Here is a 27111-nt window from a genome sequence, read left to right as displayed (position 1 = left end):
GGATGTTATTTTGTGACGGAAGATAATAACGGAAGAAATAGTGCAAGCACTATTTCTTACGTTCAATCGCCCATCACAAAATAACATCCGTTATTAATAACGGGTTAAAACGGCTATTAGAAAAATCCCATAGACTATAATGGGATTTTCTAACGTCCGTTAGGGATTTTCTAATGGCCGTTTAACCCCGCGATCACCCGCTGTTTTATAACGGGCGTTATATAACGTGTACTTTTCACAGTGGGAAAGCAGCCTAACTGGGGACCTCGTGGTGTTGCAAAACTACAATTCCCAGCATGCTGGAAATTGTAGTTTTGCAACATCTGGAGGTCCACAGCTTCATGACCACTGGTATAGAATACGTTTAATCTTGGTATAACCTATTAAAGGGATTAACATATGGAGAATCCTTCATGTATGCAGCTCCCTAATGTTTAGCAGGACAGCGCAGAGCACAGGGATCTGACCACCGGTAGGGGGCACACTACTGAGGTTGTAGCGCTGTAGAGAACGCTCCCCGTCTACGCCTGTTGCTATTCACAGAATCGAGATAGGACATCAACGGTCTACATTCTCTACTGTCGCAAAGCCGCCTCCCTGCCGTATTCCGCGGACGGCTTGTGAGTGGTAAGATGGCGAACAGCTTGCAGCTGGCGTGTGATGCCTACCAGCGGGCGGTCACCGCCTCCGACATCGAATCCAAGACGGATCCGGAGACTGAGCCGTATCGCTCCAAGTACCGTGCCCGGGAGTTACTGCGGGAGGTGAGGGCGCTGCTGGGCCCGGGAGCCGAGGAGGAGAGCGGCGAGGGGCAGGCTGGCTCCCAGGAGGACGATGGGGATGAGGGGCGGCTGCTGGCTGCACGGCTGGCTGTCATTGAATTCCGACTGGGGGTGAATCACACGGAGACGGAGGAGATGTCCGCGGGAGAGGAGCACCTGGTGAAGGGGGTGCGGTTACTGGAGCGGTACCGGCTGTCACATGACTGCGTCTCCACCTACATCCAGGCGCAGGTGAGTGTGCTGATACCTGAATGGATCACCCCACATTGTCCATGATAGAATAACACCCGGATGATGGTCACGTGGGGTCATAGCCCGGTATCTGTATTGGGGATCGACCGATATTCACGATTTTGGACACTATCGGTATCGGCAATTACCTTGCCGATATGCCAATAATGCCCCGGCCAGAGACCACCACCACCGCCCCATTGCCTCCCCCATCCCCGGTTTTATAATTACCTGTTCCCGGGGTCCGCGCTACTTCTGGCTCCTGCAGCGTCCTTCGCTGCGCAGTGCAATGACGAGTGACGTACTCAATGCAACGTCACCATCAGTGCGTACAGTGACAGCTCAGGATGCCGCCGGTGCCAGAAGTTGCCCGGGAACAGGTAATTATGCGGTGGTGGTTGGACTAGGGAGGACCCCAGGACAGGCAAAGGGAGAGAAGCGGGCGGAGGCGGCGGTCTCTGGCCACGCAAAAGCAATAACCGGAATATCGGTATAAGCTATCGGCCTGAAGGGTCGCAGATTATCAGTATCGGCCCTAAAAAATATATCAGTCGATCCCTAATCTGTATATGTTCAGTGATCTAGAGCCATTCTGGTGAGAACATCCAATACAGCAAACTGGACCCATCCCCTCCGATGTCTCACCCCATGCCCCAACCCAGGGGCACAATCCAGGACCTACGGACCATTCAGCATAGGTCCCATCCGCTGTGGTTTTGTCAGATCCGAAAAAACACATTCAGCGCTTTATGAGTCGGTGCCCACAAGCCGGAAGGCAGGTATACCGGACCACGAGACCTGTGTGTGAACCCAGCAAAGAACAATGGGGGAGATTTATCAAAACCTGTCCAGAGGAAAAGTTGCTCAGTTGCCCATAGCAACCAATCAGATCACTTCTTAAATTTTTGAAAAGGCCTCTGAAAAATGAAAGAAGCGATCTGGTTGGTTTAGAGCTGGGCGGTATTAGTAAAAATGTGTATCACGGTATTTTTGAATGTGATGGCGGTTTCACAGTATTAAATGGTACAGCCCCCCTGTCCCGTCCCCCCCCAATGTGTCCTGGGCACCACTCCTCTTCCAACACCCCCCCCCCCCTAATGAATTATCAGCTGCGCTGTCCCCACATCATGTCACCGCAAGTGCTCCTCTGCTCATCCTCCTATGAATTGTGGGCCGCCGGTGCCAGAAATCTGTACTGTACTACAAATATCGTTTCCCAGGCTCTGGTACCGTGTTCACTGTCCTGCGCTGCAGTCCCCTTGCTGTTTCCTTGGGACGGGAAAGTCACAGAACCGCCAGCCTATCATCGGCCGGGGCGGGACATCGCTGCGGCTGGTGATAGGCTGAGCCCACTGTCATGTATGAAGCTTGCGTGCTCCTTACATGACAGTGAGTTCAGCCTATCAGCGGCCGAGGCGGGACATCGCTGCGGCTGGTGATAGGCTGAGCCCACTGTCATGTATGAAGCTGGCCTGCTCCTTACATGACAGTGGGCTCAGCCTATCAGCGGCCGAGGCTGGACATCGCTGCGGCTGGTGATAGGCTGAGCCCACTGTCATGTATGAAGCTTGCGTGCTCCTTACATGACAGTGGGCTCAGCCTATCAGCGGCCGAGGCTGGACATCGCTGCGGCCGGTGATAGGCTGACGGCTCTGTGACGTTCCCATCCCCAGGACCGCAGTGGAGGGACCGTGAGGCGGGTAACGGGGAAAGTTGGAAGGTGAGTTAAAAAAGTTTATTTTGTTTATTTTTGCAGCCCGGGCAACTTTATTTGTAGTACAGTACAGATTTCTAGCGCCCATGGCCCGCAACTCATATGAGGATGAGCAGAGGAGCGCTTGCGGGTGACATGATGTGGGGACAGCGCAGCTAATAATTCATTGGGGGGCGGAAGAAAAGCAGAACAGCGCTCGCAGGTCACATATGTGGGGACAGCGCGCTGCAGCGTATAATTCACTCATTCGAGGGGGGGAGGGGCCCAACCGGTGTTGCGGTATGGCCAAAATTCATATCGTGCAGGAAAAAAATTTCGGTATTCGGTATGAACCCGTATACCGCCCAGCACTGGATTGGTTGTTATGGGCAACTCAACAACTTTTCCTCTGGACAGGTTTTGATAAATCTCCCCCAATGTATGTATAGTGCTCCAGAGGGTGTCAGAGAGGTATCTAGTGCCCCCTGTGCTCCTGACTAGGTGCTGTATCACCTTTTAGGGTACGTTCACACATACGCAGATTTCAGACTTCTAATCTGCAGTTACAAATCCTGCGCATCAAATCTTTGTCCTTCTCCTCCTTCAGACTCTGTGCCCCATTCTGGGAGGGATAAGCCGGTGCCAGACCTTCCCCAGCACATGAACATTTAGTCATGCCAAACATTCACATGTATGGGAGGTGAGAGGGATTCTCTGCTGAACATTGGTTAATGAACATGACAGTTAATAAAAATACATGGGCACCTTCATAGTATATACAGCATCTGTTGCAGCATAGTATACAACATATTTTCTGCAGATTTTGCTACCTTTTGACTTCAATGGATAGCAAAATCAGCTGCAGAAAATATGCAGCAGATCCTGTACGTGTGAACGTACCCCTACAGTATATTCACCCATGGCAGATTTGTTGCAGAACATTCTTCTACTGTCCCTTTCACCTTAAAGGGATTTGCAGAAATGATGGTATAGAGCAGTGGTCTTCAACGTGCGGACCTCCAGATGTTGCAAAACTACAACTCCCAGCATGCCCGGACAGCCAACGGCTGTCCGGGCATGCTGGGAGTTGTAGTTTTGCAACATCTGGAGGTCCACAGGTTGGAGACCACAGTTTAGAGAATACCTTTCACATACATGGAACAGATTTACATGCAACAAATCTATGTGATTATATCCTTACACCTACAGGAGTGAAGTGGACAGCCATGGTACAAGGTGGCCCCCAGCCCTTGCCCACCTCATGCCCTAATAGACTCATAGGGGGAGATTTATCAAAATCCGTCCGGAGGAAAAGTTGACCAGTTGCCCATAGCAACCAATAAGATCGCTTCTTTCATTTTTGAAAAGACCTCTGAAGAATGAAAGAAGCGATCTGATTGGTTGCTATGGGCAACTGGTCAACTTTTCCTCTCCACAGGTTTTGATAAATCTCCAATCTGACATAAATTATCCATATCGGGGGAGACTTATCAAGTCTTGTGCAGAACAGTGGATCAGTTGCCCAGATAAGCCAATCAGGTGCCAGCTTTTTTTTTTTTAATGGCCCAAAAAACTGAACCTTATGAAAAATGAATCTGGTTGCTATGGGCAGCTGTTCCACAGTTCCTTAGCACAAGGTTTACGTTACATCATATTGACAAAATCTGCCCCTATGAACGAGAACTGAGAAATAGAAGCCCAAGTGCTGCTTATTATTGAGCTTCATGTCCTTCTCTACGGGCTGTGAAGGAACAAATCACCATCTACCCAACATCCGCTGGGAAAGGACTACTCTCCAAGGCCCTGGTGTAGAAGCCTGGGGATTGTACAGGCTGCAGAATGGAATAGATACTCTGTTATTGTATTGTTGGAGATCTTCTCCATGCCTTTATAGAGTCTCTACCAGTAACATGCAATAGGGTTTATACATTCAAAGGATAGGGGATAAGATGTATGATTGCAGGGGTCCCACCGCTGGGGACCCCCGCGATCTCTCTGCAGCCCACGACACACCACACCCCCTCCATTCATGTCTATGGGACATTCATAGTCATGAATGGAGGGGGCGTGACATTACTAGGGGGCGTGGCCGTGATGTCCCATCCCCCCTCTCGGAAGCAGTACCCGGCACATAATGCCAAGGGCTGCACCGAGATCACGGGGGTCCCCAGCGGTGGGACCTCTGCGATCATACATCTTATCCCCTATCCTTTGGATGTATAAACCTGGAATACCCCTTTAAATGGAAAAATGTGCAGGCTGCTGTTATTTATATTGTACTGGCTAAATATATTTAACTCCTTCAGGACGAAGGGCGTACCTGTACGCCCCTTGCCCGGTCCCGATGTTTAAAACGGGGTCACACAGTGACCCTGCATCACGCCGGGTCGATTCCGGCTGCTATTGATAGCCGGGACCCTGGGCTAATAGCGTGCGGCACCAATCGTTGTGCCGTGTGCTATTAACCCTTTAGACGCACGATCAAAGTTGATCGCCGTGTCTAAAAATGAAAGTAAATGCTTCCCGGCAGCTCAGTCGGGCTGATCGGGACTATCGCGATAAAATGGCCATGTCCCGATCAGCTAGGACACGAGCGGAGACACCCTTACCTTGCTCCGTCTCGTACGATCGGCATTTCATTACTCCAAGCATGAGCTATAGGCTTGAGCAATCGAGCCCCTATCTCGCTGATCCATGCAAAGCTATGACTTTGCAGTGATCAGCATAAGAGATCAGTGTGTGCAGTGTTATAGGTCCCTATGGGAGCTATAACACTGCAAAAAAAAAGTGGAAAAAAAAAAGTTAACACAGATCATTTAACCCCCTTCCCTAATAAGTTTGAATCACCCCCCCCCCCCCCCACCTTTTCCCATAAAAAAATAAAACTGTGTAAATAAAAATAAACATGTGGTATCGCCGTGTTCGGAAATGTCCAAACTATAAAAATATATCGTTAATTAAACCGCATGGTCAATTCCAAAGTCCAAAATAGCGTATTTTGGGTCATTTTTTATATCATGAAAATGAATAAAATCATATCATGAATAAAAAGCGATCAAAAAGTCAGATCAATACAAAAAATGGTACCGATAAAAACTTCAGAACACGGCGCAAAAAATTAGTCCTCATATGCGGAAAAATAAAAAAGTTATAAGGGTTAGAAGATGAGAATTTTTAACGTATAAATTTTCCTGCATGAAGTTATGATTTTTTTCCGAAGTATGACAATATCCATCCTATACAAGCAGGGTATCATTTTAACCGTATGGACCTACAGAATAAAGATAAGGTGTCATTTTTACCGAAATATGCACTGCGTAGAAACGGAAGCCCCCAAAATTACAAAATTACATTTTTTCTTCAATTTTGTCGCACAATGAATCTGTGGATTTTTGGTAAAATGACTAATGTCACTGCAAAGTAGAATTGGTGGCGCAAAAAATAAGCCATGATATGGAATTATGTGAATTCAGGTAGAAGAAACAGACTTGGTGCACATCTACATATTGTAATTTGATCTAATTACTTCTCAGCATAAATTCAAAAACTAACAGGTTGTTAGTATACATTTTGATCAAAAAGTACAAGCCCACTCGCCACATCAAGGCCACCTAATTAGAGTGGGTCCCTAACGTCCCTAGCATAAAATGGTGTAGCACTGGGCGGTGACCACCACCGCCGCGACACCAATGCCCACAGGGGGAACGACCCACCGGCAGAGCGGCCCCAATGCCACTCAAACCAGTCCTTTGGTCGCACCTCCCCACAGACACTGCGCCACGGCAGCAACGGACGCCGCACAGCACCACACCAGTGTGAACAGGATGTAAAAGCACACTTACCATGCTCTCCCAGTCAGACTCCGTGGATCTTTGGTAAAATGGCTAATGTCGCTGCAAAGTAGAATTGGTGGCGCAAAAAATAAGCCATAATATGGAATTATATGTGCAACATTGAAAGCATTATGATTTTTAGAAGGTGATGAGGAAAAAATGAAAATGCAAAAACGGAAAAACCCTGTGTCCTTAAGGGGTTAAAGCATTAGCAAGAATTGACCAGCATGATAATGAGAATTGCGCGGCGTCCATTCTGTCAGCAGATTTTCTTCCATTAGCATCATGAGTGATTCAGCAATGATGACCGAGAAGATGGGCTGATGGACTGGCCTGTGATGGTTCTACATCTCATATCCTTCTGGACTGCAGAACATTACGTGACTTTACAGCGATCATGTAGATGCCTTCTATTTAATGGGAACCTGTCTATTAAAAGATCAACTTTAAAGGATAGGTCACTTATCAACCTGAAAACTCCTCCCACTATTACTATAGTAGTACATGTCATGTGACCTTTTTATTATTTACATTATATGTGGTATGATTAAAGGGGTGGACTGCTTTACTAAACATATTTTTGATGACCCTGTTAGGTCATGTTGTGTCCTTCTTAAGGACTTCCCATCAATTGAATGGAGCAGAGACTGCCTACCAAGAGTGGCACCTAGATTGTCCTTGTGTTAAAAGGGTTTTGGGACATTTTAATTCATCACCTATCTTCAGGATCTGCCATCAATATCTTATTAGTGGGGGTCCCATTCACTTGGGCTGCAGTCACCCAGCACAACCACTGCCCAATATTTGGAGCCATCTGCTTCCGGTTCTTTTTACTGTGTATTGTGGATGCCACAGCTCAGGCAAACAGCAGAAAGGAAGGGGTGCCAGGAGTAGAACCCCCACCAATCAGTTATTAAGGATAGACCATAATCCCGGAAAACCCCTGTAAAATGAATGAGCATCTTGTAATGTTTCATTTCCCTTGTGGTGGTGCTGCAGGAGAAATATTAACTTGCTATTGGGTTTCCTTACTGATTTTAGCTTCATTTGGGGGGACTTCTGCCCATAAAGGCCCATTCACACTACAGATTTTCCAATTGAAATTCCACTTGCAGTGCAGCAGTCTTCCACTGTTCTCAATAGAATTCTGCTGAATTCTGCGGAACATTGCCGAAAAATGAACATGCTCGTTCTTTTGGCGTAGTCCACTCATAAATGCATTGCTGTCTATGGAGACAGAACATTTCCAAGCGGCCCAAGCACTGGCTTGTTTTGCTATTTCCCACTCCAGACAGAATCTGTAATGTGAATGAACCCTAAGGGACTGTAAAAAGCAAGAACCCCATAAAGTATCCAACTGGCGCACAATGCATGGAGTTTGTTGTATGATTATCTTCACATTTTTTTTCTTTTATTTTTTATAGAATAATCTTGGGATCCTTTGGGCTGACAGAGGAGAGATAATCATAGCTCAGACTTATTTGGAGTCTGCTGAGTCCTTGTACTGCCAGTATATGAAAATGGTAAGTAATAGCTTGGTATTATTTATAACCTTTTTTAACGATACCACATATGTTTCTTTTTGTTAAAAAAAAAATTTTTTATGGGAAATGGGGGGTGATTCAAACTTTTATTACTGAAGGGGTTAAATCACATTTATGAATGTTTATTTATTTTTTTAAACTTTTTTTTACACTTTTATTTTCGTCCCCATATTACATGCAATTCTTAGATTGCATACACTGGTCAATGATATGTCATAGCGTAGCATTCATCAGTGTTATCGGTGCTCTGCTGCTCCAGCCTGGATCTCGGGCATGGAGAAGCAGAGCGACGATCGGACGGCGAGAAGCAAGATAAGAAGCCTCCCGCTGTTCTCTCACCTGTTCGGGACGCCGCGATTTCTCCACAGCAGTCCCGCTTTAGACACCACGATCTCCCGCTTTAGACACCACGATCAACTTTGATCGCGGCATCTAAAGGGTTCATTCCGGACATCAGCCCGATCGGCGATGTCCGGTCTTAGCCGCGGGTCCTGGTTGCTGATAGCAACCGGGACCCACCGGGTATGAAGCTTCACATAAAGGGAGCCGGCGCAGGACGTCCTGCGTCGTTAAAGGGGTTCTCCGGTGCTTACACATCTTATCCCCTATCCAAAGGATAGGGGATAAGATGCCTGATCGCGGGAGTCCCGCCGCTGGGGACCCCCGGGATCATGCACGCGGCACCCCGTTTGTAATCAGTCCCGGAGCATGTTCGCTCCGGGTCTGATTACCGGCGACCACCCCTCAATGCAAGCCTACGGGAGGGGGCGTTATAGCTGTCACACCCCCTCCCGTAGGCTTGCATTGAGGGGCGGACGTGACGTCACACAGGGGCGGAGGCGTGACGTCACACGCCTGCGGCCCGGTGGTCGCCTGTGATCAGTCCCGGAGCGAACACGCTCCAGGGACTGATTACAAACAGGGTGCCGCGTGCATGATCCTTTGGATAGGGGAAAAGATGTGTAACCACGGGAGAACCCCTTTAAGAAGATTTATCTCCCTAAATTCCTATATTCCATTTATTGCCTGTTATACCCCCTAAACGTTTCTTCAAGCGTAGGAGTGCTGAAGTTCCTTTACTGGCAGGGCAAATCTCCTCCATTCAGTCTGGCTCTTATGCAGGCGCCAAGTTCTCATGGTTGTGTAACTGTTTCCTTGGAGCCTAGCTGGTTTATACGGCCTGGTGGATAGTTCTCCATCTCTCCAATGTGTCCACTGGCCTGGCGGGGCCCTCGTTGCTTCTTACAAGAGTCTCATTACTACACTCTGTAGGTTTTTCCACTTCTTCCACTCCCCATGGTCCTATTAAGACAGCGGCTGGAGTTTGCCTCTTGGTGTCTAAGTGTTGCCCAAATTCCGCTGTCTCTCCCATGAGCCCTTGTTAAGCACTTGTTCGATAAGGATCGCACATTTTTGTCGTTTGACAATATGCAATCCAAATTTCTTTATTTCTATATCGCCAATTGAGGCACACGGTTAAACCCTTCCCTCCCCAGGGCGTATGGGTACGTCCTGGGAAGGGGGGAGCAGCTACAGAGCTCTGTACCGCACGCCCCCGGCTGGAATAAACAGCCAGCGGCGATCACCGCTGCAAGCCTATTAAAGGGGTATTCCAGGCAAAACCTTATATATATATATATATATATATATATATATATATATATATATATATATATAAACTGGCTTCGGAAAGTTAATCAGATTTGTAAATTACTTCTATTAAAAAATCTTAATCCTTCCAATAGTTATTAGCTTCTGAAGTTTTCTGTCTAACTGCTCAATGATGATGTCACGTCCCGGGAGCTGTGCATGATGGGAGAAAATCCCCATAGGAACTGCACAGCTCCCGGGACGTGTGTCATCAGAGAGCAGTTAGACAGAAAACAACAACTCAACTTCAGAAGCTAATAACTATTGGAAGGATTAAGATTTTTTATTTAAGTAATTTACAAATCTGTTTAACTTTCCGGAGCCAGTTGATATATAAAAAAAAGTTTTGGCCTGGAATACCCCTTTAACCCTTTAGATCCCACAATCAAAACTGATTGCGGGACCTAAAACCGGCAACTGAATGTTGCCAGCTGGTTGCTAGGGGTGATCGGGACCACCGCGGGGCAATCACACGGCCCCGATCACCTTACAGGGGTATTCCGGCTTTAGACATTTTATCCCCTATCCAAAGGTCTCCCTGAAGTTTTTGGGACTGGAGACGTGATCTAACGCCACGCCCCCCTTGTGACGTCAAGTTGCGCCCACTCCATTCATGTCTATGGGAGGGGGCATAACACAGCATTGATCAGTGTTAGTCGCCTAAGTCCCCAGCTGATGGGGCTGACAGAGCTGGTGTGGGGGCCTCTGAGCGCCCCACGCCAGCTCTATCAGCCCCATCCGCTGGAAGCCCAAGAAAGGAGCCGTGTGACCCTTATTACTGCGGTGAGTGCAGGATATCTTTTTATCTTCACTGTTATAGTTACTCATGGATGCTGGTCGTCATCTTGATCACCTAGTGTAGATCCACGATCCATAGGTGTGTTAGCTGCTAAATAGAGTGATAACAGTGCCGCTACTGACCGCTTTGGAATCGTGACAAAGTACAACAAGCCCTATAGATGAAAAATTTGAAGAGTTATAGATTTTAAAAGATGGAGGAAAAAATTAAAACCCCAAAAAATGAAAAATCGCTGCGTCATTAAGGGGTACCAATTTGGTACCTTTTGAGGTGAAAACATTTTCTGAAGTAGAGCTGCTCTTGGGCACTATGGACCTCTCAAAGCCACTCCCTCAAGCCTATGCTCTTTTACAGTCTGTAGGGCCTAGCCCATTTGCTGCAGCTTTTTTGAAGTGGGAAACTGACGTGCCTACGCATATCTTGGATCAGTGGAAGAAGGAGGAAAATATGTATTACACTAACGGTGGTTAGTGCTAGAGATCTTCTGATCCAGTCTCCCTTTATCCTACGTCTCTACCACTCCTGTGAAACTTAAAGGGGTACTCTGCTGCTCATGACATCACGCCGCCTCCCATAGACTTGCATTGAGGGGGTGGGGCATGATGTCATGAGGGGGCGGGGCTAGGACGTCACAAGCTCCCGGCTCCAGCGTCCGGAACAGTTTGTTCCAAGCGCTGAGCAGCGGAGTACCCCCTTTAAATGGATAGGATTTTCTAACACTTATATGTGTTTCAGGTGCACTGTGGAGGGGGGGACTTTCATACATGCTATGTGACATTGTCCACAGGCTACTCCTTTCTGGAGGGAAGTCATCTAGACTTTCTATTCCTCCTTACCCCAGCGGTCTGATTGTTAGGAATGATTAAAGTGGTACTCCTTTGCTAGACATCTTATCCCCTATCCAAAGCATTATACACAGGGCCAGTGCAAGGATTTCTGCCTACACAAGCGAACCTCGATTGTTGGCGCCCCGCCCCCACACAAGCCTCAAGTCGATTACTTTTTTTTTTTTTTTGCTTACGTGCGACATTCGCACTTCATAAATTCCCGACCACTGAAAACTGAAAGTTGCTTAGGTGCGGCTATTTGCAACATTATTCGTACCCACAAAAATTTGCTTAGGCGCACATGTGACTATTTGTGTGACTTTTGTAAGCAAAAAAAGAGCTCTAAGGGGGCGATTTATCAAAACTGGTGAAAAGGAAAAGTTGTTCAGTTGTCCATAGCAACTAATCAGATCTTCTTTTGCTTCTTTTGTTTTTCAGAGGCCTTTTCAAAAAATGAAAGAAGCAATCTGGTTGGTTGCTATGGGCAATGGAACAACTTTTACTTTGCTCAGGTTTTGATAAATCCCTCTAAATCCCTTGAAAAATTGCCCCCATAGTTAATAAATGTGATTTAACCCTTTCCCTAATAAAAGCTTGAATCACCCCCTTTTCCCATAAAAAAAAAATGTAAACAAAAATAAATATGTGGTATTGCCGTGTGCGGAAATGTCTAAACTATAAAAATATAATGTTAATTAAACTGCACTGTCAATGGCGTACATGTAGAAAAAAAATACCTAAGTCCAGAATTGTGTATTTTTGGTCACTTTGTATACCCTAAAAAATTAATGAAAAGTGATCAAAAAGTCCCATCAAAACAAAAATGGTTTGATAAAAACTACAGATCGTGGCACAGAAAATGAGCCCCACACCTCACCATATACGGAAAAATAAAAAAAGTTATAGGGGTCAGAAGAGGACCATTTTAAACATACAAATTTTTATATAAATAGTTATAATAAAAAAAATAAAAAAAAGTAAAACAAAATAAAACCTATATAATTTGGGTATTGTTGTAACCATATGGACCTACAGAATAACGATAATGGCCCTGAATAACGATAATGAGTGGAGTGTAGGTTTCTTTGTGGGATTTAATTGCCTCCAATTTTTTTTTTCCCACGGTATTTACTATCCTTTGGATAGGGGATAAGTTAAAGATCGCGGTGGTCTTAGCACTGGGGCCCCATGCGATCTCCTGGATAGGGTCTGCAGGAATTGCAGTGTCATCCCCAGCAGAAAGCCACGGCTTTGGGGTACATGGAGGGGGTGTGTTGGCCCCATCCAGGAGATCACAGGGGGACCCAGCGCTCAGACCTTCGCGATCTATAACTTATCCCCTATAAGTTATATTACACTACAGATGTCCTTTAAGTAGGTAGATAGCTCTCACCCCATTTGAAATACATAAGTAGGAAAGCTCCCTCCATATTATGTAGACAAAAGCCTCCTCAGTATTAGGCTGCTTCCACCCTTCAATATTAGATAGCATATGGGCTACTTCCCCTTTAAAATAGATGGTGTATAGGCTGGCTGATCTCCCCCAGCCCGGTGGGCGGCGGCGCAATGGCACAAGAGGGGGCGGAAAAAGGTTCTTCATTTTTCCACCCTCCTCGGCTGTGTAGCCTGTGCTCCCTAAGGCGGGTGCATGGCCTGCCATATACAGTGTGATCGGCTATCCACTGATATAGTCTGGCTAATCCAGGCTACATCAGTGAATCGGTGGCAGGAGGCAGGTAAGGGGAACCCTCTTCCTTTATTTAGTACACAAAACCCCGCAATCACGTTGTGAGGGTTCTGTGCGCCCCTCTGAGGTACCACAGATGTTTCACTTTTGTATATGGTGCATACAACTTTCTGCTTGGGCCACACTTTGAGCCACAATTACCATTTTTTTAATTGTTTTTTTTATGACATTATTCTTTATACACACAAATGCCTTCATGCAGCGTTGTGTCAAAATGGAATTTTAAAAACTTTTTCTGATTTAGGAAAAAAATTATAGTAAATATGGATTAAGAAAAAAGTGTGAATATTGACCTGGCTACCAGAGGTGCAAAATGTCCAGAAACTTTTTTCGACAAGCGATACAGCCCAGACATTTTTCTAATTTGTCTCCTTACAGATTGGGAAGCCTCCGCTTGATCCTGATGAACATTTTACACCTGAGGAGCAAAGACTCACAGAGCAGGAGAGAGCAAAGAGGTGGTTTACAGCATCCTTTATTTTCATCAGAATTTTCTTATAATGGATGTGGAATAAAACTCCCACATTGCTTTTGCAGGTTTGAGAGGATTTATACCCATACACTCTATTATCTGGCACAAGTTTACAAACACCTGAAGCAGGATGAAAGGGCGGCCCAGTACTGTCATACCACTCTACAGAGGCAACTGGAATATGACGGCTATAACCCAGTGGAGTGGGCAATAAATGCAGCTACATTGTCACAGTACTATCTGGGAAAGGTATTCATGCTGCTTTACTATCACACTGTTTACTGGGAAAAGTTAGAATATCACATTACTTTCTTAGAAATGTATCGGTGCTACTACACTGTCCCACTGCTATCTGACAAAGGTATCACAGTACTATCTGAGAAACGTATCAGTACTGCTACAATATCAGGCCGGGTTCACAAGATGGAATCTCTGGACAGAATTCTGGCCCGAGATCCCCAGGGCAGCCTGTGCCGACAAGCAGACGATGCTAGGACAGCGCGGATGGCATTGCTGTCCCCATAGAAAGCAATGCATGTCTGAGCAGGCCCACCGAATGGGGACAACAATTTAGTCTGCACGGTCCTAGCATCGTCTGCTTGTCGGCACAGGCTGCCCTGGGGATCTCCGGACTGAGTTTTGTCCAGTACTATCTGAGAAAGGTATCAGTGCTATTACATTATACCAGTACTATCTAAGAAAGCTAATAATGCTACGACACTATCCAAGTACTGCGTGCAAAGTTATCAGTGCTACTACACTATGGCTGCATTCACATCTCGTTTTTTGCAATACGGTTGCCGTATCCCGTTTCTGTCCAAAAAACGTATGTCTCCAAACCGGACCGAAACGTATGCAACCGTATATGCCTCCTCACGTTTTTAAACCATATACGGTGTAAAAACGGATGTCCGTTTGAATACGTTTTAAGACGTTTTCCTTTAAAAAAAAGGGGATACGGTTTTATGTTTGTCAACATTTTAAATAAAGTTCTTTTCATTGAATTTATCAATAAAATAAATGAAAAACCGTATTGTGCAAACCGGATGTAACCGTACGCACATACAGTTAAATACGGTTACCATAGAACTCCATTTTAAAATAACCGTATACAGGTTGGATACGGTTTTTGACCAGGACACAAAACCGTAGTAGACTACGGTTTGGTGTACCATTAAAAAACGTATAAACCCGTAAATGATGCAAAACGTACACAACCTGATGCTACGGTTGGCATGCGGTTTACAATGAAATGTCTATATATACGGTTTGCAATACGTTTCGATGCGTTTTTTTCAATGAAACCAGATACGGCAACCGTATTGCAAAAACGAGATGTGAATGCAGCCTATCCCAGTGTTATCTTAGAAAGGAGTCTGTGCTGCTACAGTATCACAGTATTATCTGAGAAAGGAATCAGTGCTACTACACAATCACAGTATTATCTGAGAAAGGAATCAGTGCTACTACACAATCACAGTATTATCTGAGAAAGGAATCAGTGCTACTACACAATCACAGTATTATCTGAGAAAGGAATCAGTGCTACTACACAATCACAGTATTATCTGAGAAAGGAATCAGTGCTACTACACAATCACAGTATTATCTGAGAAAGGAATCCGTGCTACTACACAATCACAGTATTATCTGAGAAAGGAATCAGTGCTACTACACAATCACAGTATTATCTGAGAAAGGAATCAGTGCTACTACACAATCACAGTATTATCTGAGAAAGGAATCAGTGCTACTACACAATCACAGTATTATCTGAGAAAGGAATCAGTGCTACTACACAATCACAGTATTATCTGAGAAAGGAATCAGTGCTACTACACAATCACAGTATTATCTGAGAAAGGAATCAGTGCTACTACACAATCACAGTATTATCTGAGAAAGGAATCAGTGCTACTACACAATCACAGTATTATCTGAGAAAGGAATCAGTGCTACTACACAATCACAGTATTATCTGAGAAAGGAATCAGTGCTACTATACAATCACAGTATTATCTGAGAAAGGAATCAGTGCTACTACACAATCACAGTATTATCTGAGAAAGGAATCAGTGCTACTACACAATCACAGTATTATCTGAGAAAGGAATCAGTGCTACTACACAATCACAGTATTATCTGAGAAAGGAATCAGTGCTACTACACAATCACAGTATTATCTGAGAAAGGAATCAGTGCTACTACACAATCACATTATTATCTGAGAAAGGAATCAGTGCTTCTACACAATCACAGTATTATCTGAGAAAGGAATCAGTGCTACTACACAATCACAGTATTATCTGAGAAAGGAATCAGTGCTACTACACAATCACAGTATTATCTGAGAAAGGAATCAGTGCTACTACACAATCACAGTATTATCTGAGAAAGGAATCAGTGCTACTACACAATCACAGTATTATCTGAGAAAGGAATCAGTGCTACTACACAATCACAGTATTATCTGAGAAAGGAATCCGTGCTACTACACAATCACAGTATTATCTGAGAAAGGAATCAGTGCTACTACACAATCACAGTATTATCTGAGAAAGGAATCAGTGCTACTACACAATCACAGTATTATCTGAGAAAGGAATCAGTGCTACTACACAATCACAGTATTATCTGAGAAAGGAATCAGTGCTACTACACAATCACAGTATTATCTGAGAAAGGAATCAGTGCTACTACACAATCACAGTATTATCTGAGAAAGGAATCAGTGCTACTACACAATCACAGTATTATCTGAGAAAGGAATCAGTGCTACTACACAATCACAGTATTATCTGAGAAAGGAATCAGTGCTACTACACAATCACAGTATTATCTGAGAAAGGAATCAGTGCTACTATACAATCACAGTATTATCTGAGAAAGGAATCAGTGCTACTACACAATCACAGTATTATCTGAGAAAGGAATCAGTGCTACTACACAATCACAGTATTATCTGAGAAAGGAATCAGTGCTACTACACAATCACAGTATTATCTGAGAAAGGAATCAGTGCTACTACACAATCACAGTATTATCTGAGAAAGGAATCAGTGCTACTACACAATCACATTATTATCTGAGAAAGGAATCAGTGCTTCTACACAATCACAGTATTATCTGAGAAAGGAATCAGTGCTACTACACAATCACAGTATTATCTGAGAAAGGAATCAGTGCTACTACACAATCACAGTATTATCTGAGAAAGGAATCAGTGCTACTACACAATCACAGTATTATCTGAGAAAGAAATCAGTGCTACTACACAATCACAGTATTATCTGAGAAAGGAATCAGTGCTACTACACAATCACAGTATTATCTGAGAAAGGAATCAGTGCTACTACACTATTCTAGTTCTAGCTAAGAAAGGTATTGGTGCTCCTACATGATCACAGTACCATCTGCCAAAGCCACCCTATTTATATATTCTCCAATCATAACTGATAGGAAAGAATTACAAAGAAATGCTTTTTCTATACAGACTGTATCCACAAATTTTGAGACCTTACTGTACAAAGTGTGCTCATTGTTTCTACCTGCGGTGTAATACTTTTTGTTGGACCTACTTAAAGGGGTACGCAGCTGCTCAGCGTTTGGAACAAACTGTTCCGAACGCTGGAACCGGCCTCGGGAGCTCGTGTTGTCATAGCTCCGCCCCCTCATGACATCACGCCCTGCTCCCTCGATGCAAGTCTATGGGAGGGGGCGTGACGGCTGGCACGCCCCCTCCCATAGACTTGCATTGAGGGTGCGGGGCTTGATATTATGAGGGGGCGGGGCTATGATGTCACAAGCTCCTGGCTCCAGCGTTCGAAACAGTTTGTTCCAAACACTGAGCAGCAGAGTTCCCCTTTAAGGGAGCTTTAAATCCCCTTTGGCTATAGGCCTTTCCTGCCCTTGAAAATATACCTACAATAATGCTTGTAGGGGCAAGAGAAAGAACCTAAAAAGTAAGATTTTGTTTTGCATAAATGGATCTACTCTATTAGGTTCTCTAGTATTTTCCAGGTTGTTTATTTAAGATTACTATAATTAATGTAGTTTTATTATTGAATTTCCTCTTCTTCTTTTTCTATAGCAATGTTACATGGAGGCTAGGCACTGCCTCGCTGCGGCCAACGTCATTTTCGCCAAAGCTGGGCAAATCCCTTCCTCTGGAGCAGTAAAAGAAAGTATGTCAAACTTGTATGCAATATATTGATATTGTGCCCTCTTTCCCTCTCCCTAACTCATCTTTGCATTTAGTTTGTTGCTTATAGTGAATTTCTGGTCTAGTTTGTTGTGGTTTATCTGCTTTCGCTCATAAAAACATTAAGCTATGGCAGCAATATTGTCTTCTATAGTAATAAACCGCTACTTACTGTACGTGAAAAACGAATACAGTGGTCCCTCAAGTTACAATATTAATTGGTTCTGGGACGACCATTGTATGTTGAAACCATCGTATGTTGAGACCATAACTCTATGGATACCTGGTAATTGGTTCTGAAGCCACATAAAATGTCATCCAAAAATTGAAAAAAGTGAGGATTAAAGAAAAATAAGTAGATAACTAATACAGATAAAGCAAATCCGTACATATAAAAGTAAGAAAGAGCTGCTGGGAGCTGTAAATCACTGTCTGTCAGTGTTTCCCAAGCAGGGAGCCTCCAGCTGTTGCAAAACTACAACTCCCAGCATGCCCGGACAGCCAAAGGCTGTCCGGGCATGCTGGGAGTTGTAGTTTTGCAACAGCTGGGGGCTCCCTGCTTGGGAAACCCTGGTCTATGCAGAGGACAGGAGCTTATTCCGGCTCCTGTACAGTAAACGAAATGCCCTAAAAAAATAACATGGAGCCGCCCTCACCTGGTGTCCAAAGAAGCAGCTAACCCTGGAACAGGTAAAGTGTATAGAACATGTTGTACCTCCCTGTACTGTAGGGGGCGCTACCAGACATCAGTCAGTGCATACACTTCAGTAATACAGGGGTTTTACCAGTAAATTGCCCATTCTGATTGGTCAGTTCTTCCAGACATTGACACGTTTCACAGATCTGGGCTGTCCGTAGCATTGTATGTTGAGTCTGGCTTCAACTTACAATGGTCCAGAAAAGACCACTGTATGTTGAAACTATTGTATGTTGAGGCCATCGTAAGTTGAGGGATCACTGTATCAAGAACTGTAGACAATGCAATAGCTAACAGGCACAATAGACCAAGCCCATTGCAGTTACCTCAGACTCTTCCAGTTGCAAGTTTCCCTTGTTGTTCCTGGGTGAATAATTTTTTTTCTTCTTTAAAACATTATGGTGACGAGAGATGAGCGAACTTACAGTAAATTAGATTCGTCACGAACTTCTCGGCTCGGCAGTTGATGACTTATCCTGCGTAAATTAGTTCAGCCTTCAGGTGCTCCCGTGGGCTGGAAAAGGTGGATACAGTCCTAGGAAAGAGTCTCCTAGGACTGTATTCACCTTTTCCAGCCCATCGGAGCACCTGAAAGCTGAACTAATTTATGCAGGAAAAGTCATCAACTGCCGAGCCGAGAAGTTCGTGACGAATCAAATTTACTGTAAGTTTGCTCATCTCTAATGGTGACCTTAAACATTATGGCCTAGATTTCTCTAACTGTGTGAGAGAAAAAGTGGAGGGACTTTCCCACAGCGACCAATCACAGCTCAGGTTTCACTTTACCTCAGCTCTTTAGCTGAACTGTGATTGGTTGCTGTGGAAAATCCCACCACTTTTTCTCTCTCACAGTTTGATAAATCTGGGCCTATATTTTCAGCAGCCACTCCATTTTGGATGGAATCCGTTTTATATAGCATATATATATATATATATATATATATATATATATATATATATATATATATATATACACATAATCTCTAAAGTAGGGATGCACCGAAATTTGGGCAGACAGAAACTCTTCAACCTTTTCGATAATGTTGGTGGGTGTGGCTTGATACTTGATACTACCCATGGCTTGTTTGCCTCCTAGTGTATGACCGGTGCCGGTGAGTATACAGGCGGAGGGCAGCAGTTCTCCTCACGGCACACAGTCACAGGCCGCTAGTAGTCTTTTTGTAAACACTCTTACAATGGCCACAGTCATGATGTCATTCAATCACATGACCCTTATACCCGCAGCCCAAGATGTTATGGCAACAGGAGTAAGAGGGGTGTTTACCGATAATGTCACTGAGGTGAACACCAATCAGAGAGGAAATGTTTAAGCCCCTCCTACAAACCCAGCTGGGAAAGCACAATATGGCGGCGCTGTGTCTAGGAACAGTAAACTGGGGAGATTACCTGGACTAGACGGTGTAGTTGCGCAGCTTGTACATCTTTGTGTCCGCCAATGACTGATGCTGAGGCTACAGGTCACTGACAGAAGTGACATGGCCACACACAGGCGGGGAGAAGCAACCTTGATGTCTGCCCTGTCTTACTCAGTGAGGCGATGGAGCTCCTCCTGGCACCGTGTAATGACCGCTAGCAGCTAGGGAATTGTGCCCTGTCATGGTTGAGGCCTGACACTGTGCAGGAACAAGCAGAGCTGAGCTTTTACAACCGCCTCTCAACACAGCAGTATGAGGACATCAAGGAGCTGTCTGTGTCTATGGGTGATCAATGCGGTATCTCAGGATCTGTTCACACTGGCATCATGGCTCTATTTCATGTAGCCTATTAGGGCAGAATACTGTGCTCGGCTGTTCTTCCTGCTAAACAAATGGGTCCTGTTTCGAGTTACACAACAGATTACCCTATACCCATGAATTCTGTAAAAATGGAACCTGTGATACCAGTGTAAACTGAGGCTTAGTAACATCATACAGCAGAAACCCTGGTTCACACACTGTGGACATACGTGAGTGATTATGTCTGCGGCACTACAGAATGTGTTGGTGCTATATTATTATTATTAGCATGGAGTTTTTCATTTCAGATTACTACTTTAACTTCAGATTAAATACACAAATTTAACAAAAAAATTCTGATTCAATTTTACAAAAACTATATAAAAAAAAAGTGGGCAATGCATTATCGCTTTCAGTTTTTGGCCAAGCACAGCCTAAATTTTTGGTTTCCCTTTCAGTGCAACCCTTATATAAAGACCTGTAGACAGCACCAAAAGTTTCTAAGATGCCTTTATACAATGATCGATAAGCATATGCCCCTTATAAAATTACCTCTACACTGTCTTGTACCTAATAAGTATTGATTATTTATTCTGATCAGTTTGATGCAAAAAAATAAAAAAAATTGTTGGGGGAAGAAAGATACTCAGATTTCTTCATATTCGTTTAAAGCAGATGAAGCAGAACAGGAACGCCTAGATGGTCTCAGACAAAAGAAGGCAGAAATAGCCAGGTGCTGGGTGAAATATTGTCTCAATTTATTGGCGGATGCACGTAAAAAGCTAGAGGTAATTTTCTTTATTTTTTTTATTTTTATTTTTTTGCAACATCGTATCTCTGAATTCTCTAATTTAAACTGTAGCTGTAAACTTTTTATATAATGTAGATAACACCATTATATGTATATTTATTTATAATATACAATAGTTTAAAAAATTGTGTATATTATTGGGTGAAACAAAGTTGACCCTGCAGCTATTGCCTGTGTGTCTCTGTGAGGAGACCAAATACAGGAAGTGAGGGCAGGACAAGCAGGGCTCTGTGCAGGCCCCTGGTTTGTCAATCATCCTGGTGTATGAGCCGGGAGCTTGGCCCCGCTTGTCCTCGGTGCACGGAGCCCCGCTTGTCCTCGGTGCACGGAGCCCCGCTTGTCCTCGGTGCACGGAGCCCCGCTTGTCCTCGGTGCACGGAGCCCCGCTTGTCCTCGGTGCACGGAGCCCCGCTTGTCCTCGGTGCACGGAGCCCCGCTTGTCCTCGGTGCACGGAGCCCCGCTTGTCCTCGGTGCACGGAGCCCCGCTTGTCCTCGGTGCACGGAGCCCCGCTTGTCCTCGGTGCACGGAGCCCCGCTTGTCCTCGGTGCACGGAGCCCCGCTTGTCCTCGGTGCACGGAGCCCCGCTTGTCCTCGGTGCACGGAGCCCCGCTTGTCCTCGGTGCACGGAGCCCCGCTTGATCTCAGTGTACCTTTCACACTATAAAATTCATCCGTTAAAAGATCTGTTATAAACATCTGTTAGAAAAGCCTTAATAACGGATGTTAAATGTCCGTTACAAAATCCCATTCAAGTCTATGAGATTTTTTTATTATCCGTTATAGCCCTTCATGAATAATGGACGTTATTTGTGACTGAAGAAAAAACGGCACATGCACATCCGTCACAAGAAACGGGTAAATTAACGGACGTTATTTTTAACATTGAAGTTTATGGCAAACGGATGAGCCTTTATGTCATCTGTTTGCACCTGGTTTATAATATCCGTTATTACTTCTGAGCATGCTCACAAGAGATGACATCAGCAGACTCCTGCAGTGCTGAGGGACTACTACTACTCCCATCATGGAACAGACTTGTTTCCATGATGGGAGTAGAAATTCCCTGGCTGCGGGAGTCTGCAGACAGCTGGGGAGGCTACATTAGTGTTTGTACTACTACTAGGGATCGACCGATTATCGGTATGGCCGATATTATCGGCTGATAATCACCATTTTGGGCATTATCGGTATCGGCAATTATCTTGCCGATAAGCCGATAATGCCCCGCCCCCACCGCACCGCGACCGCCACCCCCCGACCCGCCGCACCCCCCCAAACCCGCCGCACCCCCGACCCACCGCACCGCGTCGCACCCCCCACCGTAGTGCTGGGCGGTATACCGGTATGGATTTTTGCCCATACCGCTATACCGGTCGGGCCCCTCCCCCACCCTCCGAGTCAATAAAAAAATTAAACTTACCCGTAATGGGGTTGGTCCGAGCCATCCATCCTTCCTTCCTGTAGTGTCCGGGGGCGTTCCGGGTGAAGAGTGAACCGGTCCGGGCTGTCCTTCTTCTCGGGCGGTCATCTTCTCCACTCCGGGCAGGCTCCGGCCTAGTACACTGCATAGACGTCGCTACGCCGTGACGTCACGGGCGTCACTGCGCACGGGCGTCACTGCGCAGCGGCGTCTATGCAGCGTACTAGGCCGGAGCCTACCCGGAGTGGAGAAGAGGACCGCCGGAGAAGGACAGCCCGGACCGGTTCACTCTTCACCTGGAACGCCCCCGGACATTACAGGAAGGAAGGATGGCCCGGACCACCCTGACAGGTAGGGGGAGAGAAGCGGGTGGCGGCGGCGGCCTATGGCCCCGCAAAAGCCACTGCAGATCATTGATTTAAAGCGCCCGCTTTAAATCAATGATCTGCAGCGGTGTCGCAGGGGGTTAAATAGACGATAACTTATACCGGAATATCGGTATAAGTTATCGGCTATCAGCCCTAACCTGCACCGATTATCGGTATCGGCCCTAAAAAAAACGATATCGGTCGATCCCTAACTACTACCCCATCATGAAACAAAGTCTGTTCCATGATGGGGGTTTTAGTACAGGGGCTGAGGGATTGATCGCACCGGGTTTCACTTCTGAGACCTGATGTGATCAGAAGTTATTAAGCAGGGGAGCGGGCGGCATGGTCCACAACCCTGTGATGTATCAGTGTGTTTTAACTTTCATTTTTAAATCTCCCGCGGGAGCCCTGGCCGGTACTGAGGAGCCAAATGAAAATTGTGAGTAGCAGGGGCCATATCTATATGTGGGGGCAAGATATATAGTGCTGCAGGGGGGGGGGCAAGATATATAGCGCTGCAGGGGGGAGGGGGCAGACATATAGCCTATATATCTAGCCCCCCAGCACATTTATAATATGACCCCCGCCAGTGCTTTTTATAAATATATACCCCCCGCCGGCACATTAATAAATATATATCCCCGCCGGTGCATGTATAATGTACTCTCGCAGGCTGCTATCTATATACATATACCATGCTGTGCAATGAATGAAAAGCATTCTAGCAGCAGCATTGGTCGGCCGATGCTGCTCATAGAAATACTTTTCATTCATAGCGCAGTGTATATAGAAGCGATGTGGGAGGCAGATAACGCTATATGTCTGCACCCCCAGTGCTTCTATATACATTTGATGGCTGCTGGCACTATGTGCTGCTAATAGAAATACTTTTCATTCATAGTGCAGCGCTGGCAAATGTATACAGAAGCGCTGGGGGGTGCAGACATATAGCGTTATCTGCCCCCCACAGCGCTTCGTGAATGAAAAGTATTTATTTCAGCAGCATTGGCCGGCCGATGCTGCTGCTAGAATGCTTTTCATACATAGCACAGCGCCGGCATAAGTATATAGATGGCAGCCTGCAAGAGCACATTATACATGTGCTGCGGGGGGGGGTACATTATACATGCGCCGGCCGGGGATATATATTTATTAATGCGCTGGCGGGGGATATATATTTAATAATGCGCTGCGGGGGGGAGAGCCTATTATAAATGCGCTGGGGGGCTAGATATATAGGCTAAATGTCACCCCCCCCTGCAGCGCTGTATATCTTGCCCCCCACAGCGTTTTTAATATAGATATGGCACCCCCCCCCCCCCCCCTCCCACTACAATGTTCATTTTTAAATCTTCCGCCGGGAGCCCTGATTGGCTCCTCAGTACCGGCCATTCAGGGCTCCCGCGGGGGATTTTAAAATGAAAGTTAATACACACTGATACATCACAGGATTGCGGAGCTTGCCGCCCGCTCCCCTGCTTAATAACTTCTGATCACATAGAGTCTCAGAAGTGAAACCTGGTGCGATCAATCCCCCAGCCCCTGTACTACAACCCCCATCATGGAACAGACTCTGGTCCATGATGGGGGTAGTAGTCCAAACACTAATGTAGCCTCCCCAGCTGTCTGCAGACTCCCGCAGCCAGGGAATTACTACTGCCATCATGGAAACAAGTCTGTTCCATGATGGGAGTAGTAGTAGTCCCGGCTGTGGGAATCTGTAGGCAGAGGTGGGCCATATATGAAGGGTGTTATAACGGGTCTTCACGGGTGAATATTTATTCATCCGTTAGCACCCGTTATTATACATCTTTTTCACACAGAAAACGGACATTTAATAACAGATGAATGCTCATAGTGTGAAAGAAGCCTTAGCTGGGACAGATAGGCAGATAGGATCATGTTTTGGATCATATGGTGACCCTTAGTGATCTTTTATAAGCCATGATTTCTATCAAAAAAAATAAAAATGAGTAAAAATGTATGAAGTATATTAGGTTATTTTTATCCAGGATGTACATACCAACATATAAAAAGTTTTTGATTCTAACAGTGCCAATTTAAAAGATCTGGTAATGTCTTGATGTCAGATGCCACAGGACTCCATCAGAGGTCTTGTGTAGTCTAGGGCTGAACTAGTCATGGCAATTTGGATGACACGAAGGGGATCTTCACAATGTTACGAGGGTGGTTTTAATGGTACAGCTGATCAGTGTTTATTTTTCATTTTGTAAGTATTTGCTTGTCTTCATTTTTCTGTTTTTCCATCTTAGGACAATATAGGTGAACTTGATGTTGACCTTCAGGAAGAACTTAAAGCTGAACGTAAAAAGCAGGAAGATGAGAAGGAAAAGGGTTGGAAGAAGGCAGTCTTGTTTGGATTAAGTGACGTATATGATTCCATTTTAGCCGTGGAAGAAAAAGTTGACTGGTCACTCCCTCTAGACTTTAAGGAAGCCAGGGAGATATTCCTTGTGGGGCAGAATTATATTAATGAGGCCAAAGAATACTTTCAGCTGGATGGACATGTCACCGACCACATAGAAGTGATCCAGGACCACAGTGCTCTGTTTAAGGTTCTGGCTTTTTTTGAGGAAGACTATGAACGGCGATGTAAAATGCACAAGCGCAGAGTAGATATGCTGGAACCATTATGTAAAGAGTTAAACCCTCAGTACTATCTTCTGGTTTGTCGACAGCTTCAGTTTGAGATGGCGGACACCTATTATGAGATGATGGATTTGAAGGTTGCTATAGGAAATAAACTGGACGAGATGGACTCCCACATAATCAAGAAAATCAACAGCCTGGCACAGTCAGCAATCAAGTATTACGAGATGTTTCTGGATTCCTTAAGAAGTCCGGATAAGAAGTTCCCCGAAAAATTGGAGGATGACGTTCTTCGCCCTGCATTGGTAGCCAAGTTCCATATTGCACGTCTTTATGGAAAGCTTATTACCGCTGATGGAAAGAAACAATTAGAAAACATACAGATATCTCTTACCTATTACAAATTTCTTGTAGATTACTGTGCAAACTACGAAGAGGCCATTAAATCGGTGGAGACAGAGTTAGAACTCTCCAAGGAAATGGTGGCTCTCCTCCCTGCACGAATGGAAAGGTTAAGGATACAATTATCCTCTTTTTCCTAAGGTGTACTGTGCAATTAGATTTACAGGTCTATTTATTGATCCGAATACTCTACAAATGTAACAATAAAAATAGTGTATTTAAGAAGCAAATAATATGTAAAAGGAAAGAGGAAATGTGTAATCAGAAAATGACAAATTATATAATCAAGTTTTTATGTGAAACTTATTTAAGATTTTTCTTTTCTTTAATTAAAGAAAACAAAAAAAAATGTTCATGTCCCCAGAGGGGAGAAAAAATCCAGAAATCTTGCAGTCTTTACTGTGGCCACTAAGCCTTATAATATGCTGATACTTCTTGTAGAGATCACTTCTCAGCACTCAATCATGTCAAGGAGGATTACTGTTAAAAGCAACACAGCTCCCCTCCTCCCCCACTCTGTACAGGGATAGAGGCTGCATAGAACACTCAAATTGTGGTACCAAGTAGGGCTGGGCGGTATACCGGTTCATACCAAATACCGAAATTTTTGTGCTGCACGATATGAATTTTAACCCATACCGCAATAACGGTTTGGCCCCGATGTCGGGGAACTAATAATATGTGACCCCCGAGCGCTGTTCTGCCCCCCCCCCCCCCCAAATTATCAGCCCAGAGCTGCGCTGTCCCAATAGGGGTAAATACTCACATATCACCCGCAAGCACTGCCCTCCTCTTCCTCCTGTTTGTTGCAGCCGGCGGTGCTGACACTCTATACCAGTGGTCTTCAACCTGCGGACCTCCAGATGTTGCAAAACTACAACTCTCAGCATGCCCGGACAGCCAACGGCTGTCCGGGCATGCTGGGAGTTGTTGTTATGCAACATCTGGAGGTCCGCAGGTTGAAGACCACTGCTCTATACTGTGTGGTATCCCTATGCCCGGGCTGCAAAAAATAAACAAAATAAACTTTAACTCGCCTCCCGTTGGTCCGGTACAGGCCTAACCTGCTTCTTGGGGACGGGAACATAGGAAAGCAGTCAGCCTATCACCGGCCGCAGGAGGAGGAGGAAATACCGTTATATACCGTGGAAAGTTACAAAGATACAAAAGTAACCGCCAAAAGTTACAAAAATGCCGTGATACACACATTTGGTCATACCGCCCAGCCCTAGTACCAAGTGTATATATATATATATATATATATATATATATATATATATATA

At 45.0% G+C, this 27111-nt stretch overlaps 1 protein-coding gene across 2 annotated transcripts; it reads left to right on the top strand.

Moving 5' to 3' along the window:
- Window positions 1-418: 418 nt before the first annotated feature.
- KIFBP (kinesin family binding protein) lies at window positions 419-27111 on the top strand. 2 transcript variants are annotated; one of them, XM_056530312.1, is made up of 7 exons: window positions 419-1013; window positions 7964-8062; window positions 13485-13564; window positions 13644-13827; window positions 17669-17762; window positions 20888-21000; window positions 25090-27111. In XM_056530312.1, exons 1-7 carry the CDS (start codon window positions 633-635, stop codon window positions 25966-25968), a joined length of 1830 nt encoding a protein of 609 aa, XP_056386287.1. In that variant the 5' UTR covers window positions 419-632; the 3' UTR covers window positions 25969-27111. The 2 variants fall into 2 exon arrangements, with proteins under 2 accessions (XP_056386287.1, XP_056386286.1); XM_056530311.1 differs by having other exon boundaries at window positions 421-1013; window positions 20885-21000; window positions 25090-27110.

This window comes from Hyla sarda, chromosome 7 (assembly GCF_029499605.1).
Source record: "Hyla sarda isolate aHylSar1 chromosome 7, aHylSar1.hap1, whole genome shotgun sequence".
NCBI classification, from domain to species: domain Eukaryota; kingdom Metazoa; phylum Chordata; class Amphibia; order Anura; family Hylidae; genus Hyla; species Hyla sarda.
This window is presented reverse-complemented; position numbering and strand designations above follow the sequence as displayed.

Bases quoted from the DNA above. Each gene is read 5' to 3' on its own strand.
- KIFBP (XM_056530311.1), top strand. From the start codon at position 633: ATGGCGAACAGCTTGCAGCTGGCGTGTGATGCCTACCAGCGGGCGGTC. The intron at 1,014-7,963 runs GTGAGTGTGCTG...TATTTTTTATAG, and splicing joins CCACCTACATCCAGGCGCAG to AATAATCTTGGGATCCTTTG. The intron at 17,763-20,884 runs GTATGTCAAACT...ATTCGTTTAAAG, and splicing joins CTCTGGAGCAGTAAAAGAAA to CAGATGAAGCAGAACAGGAA.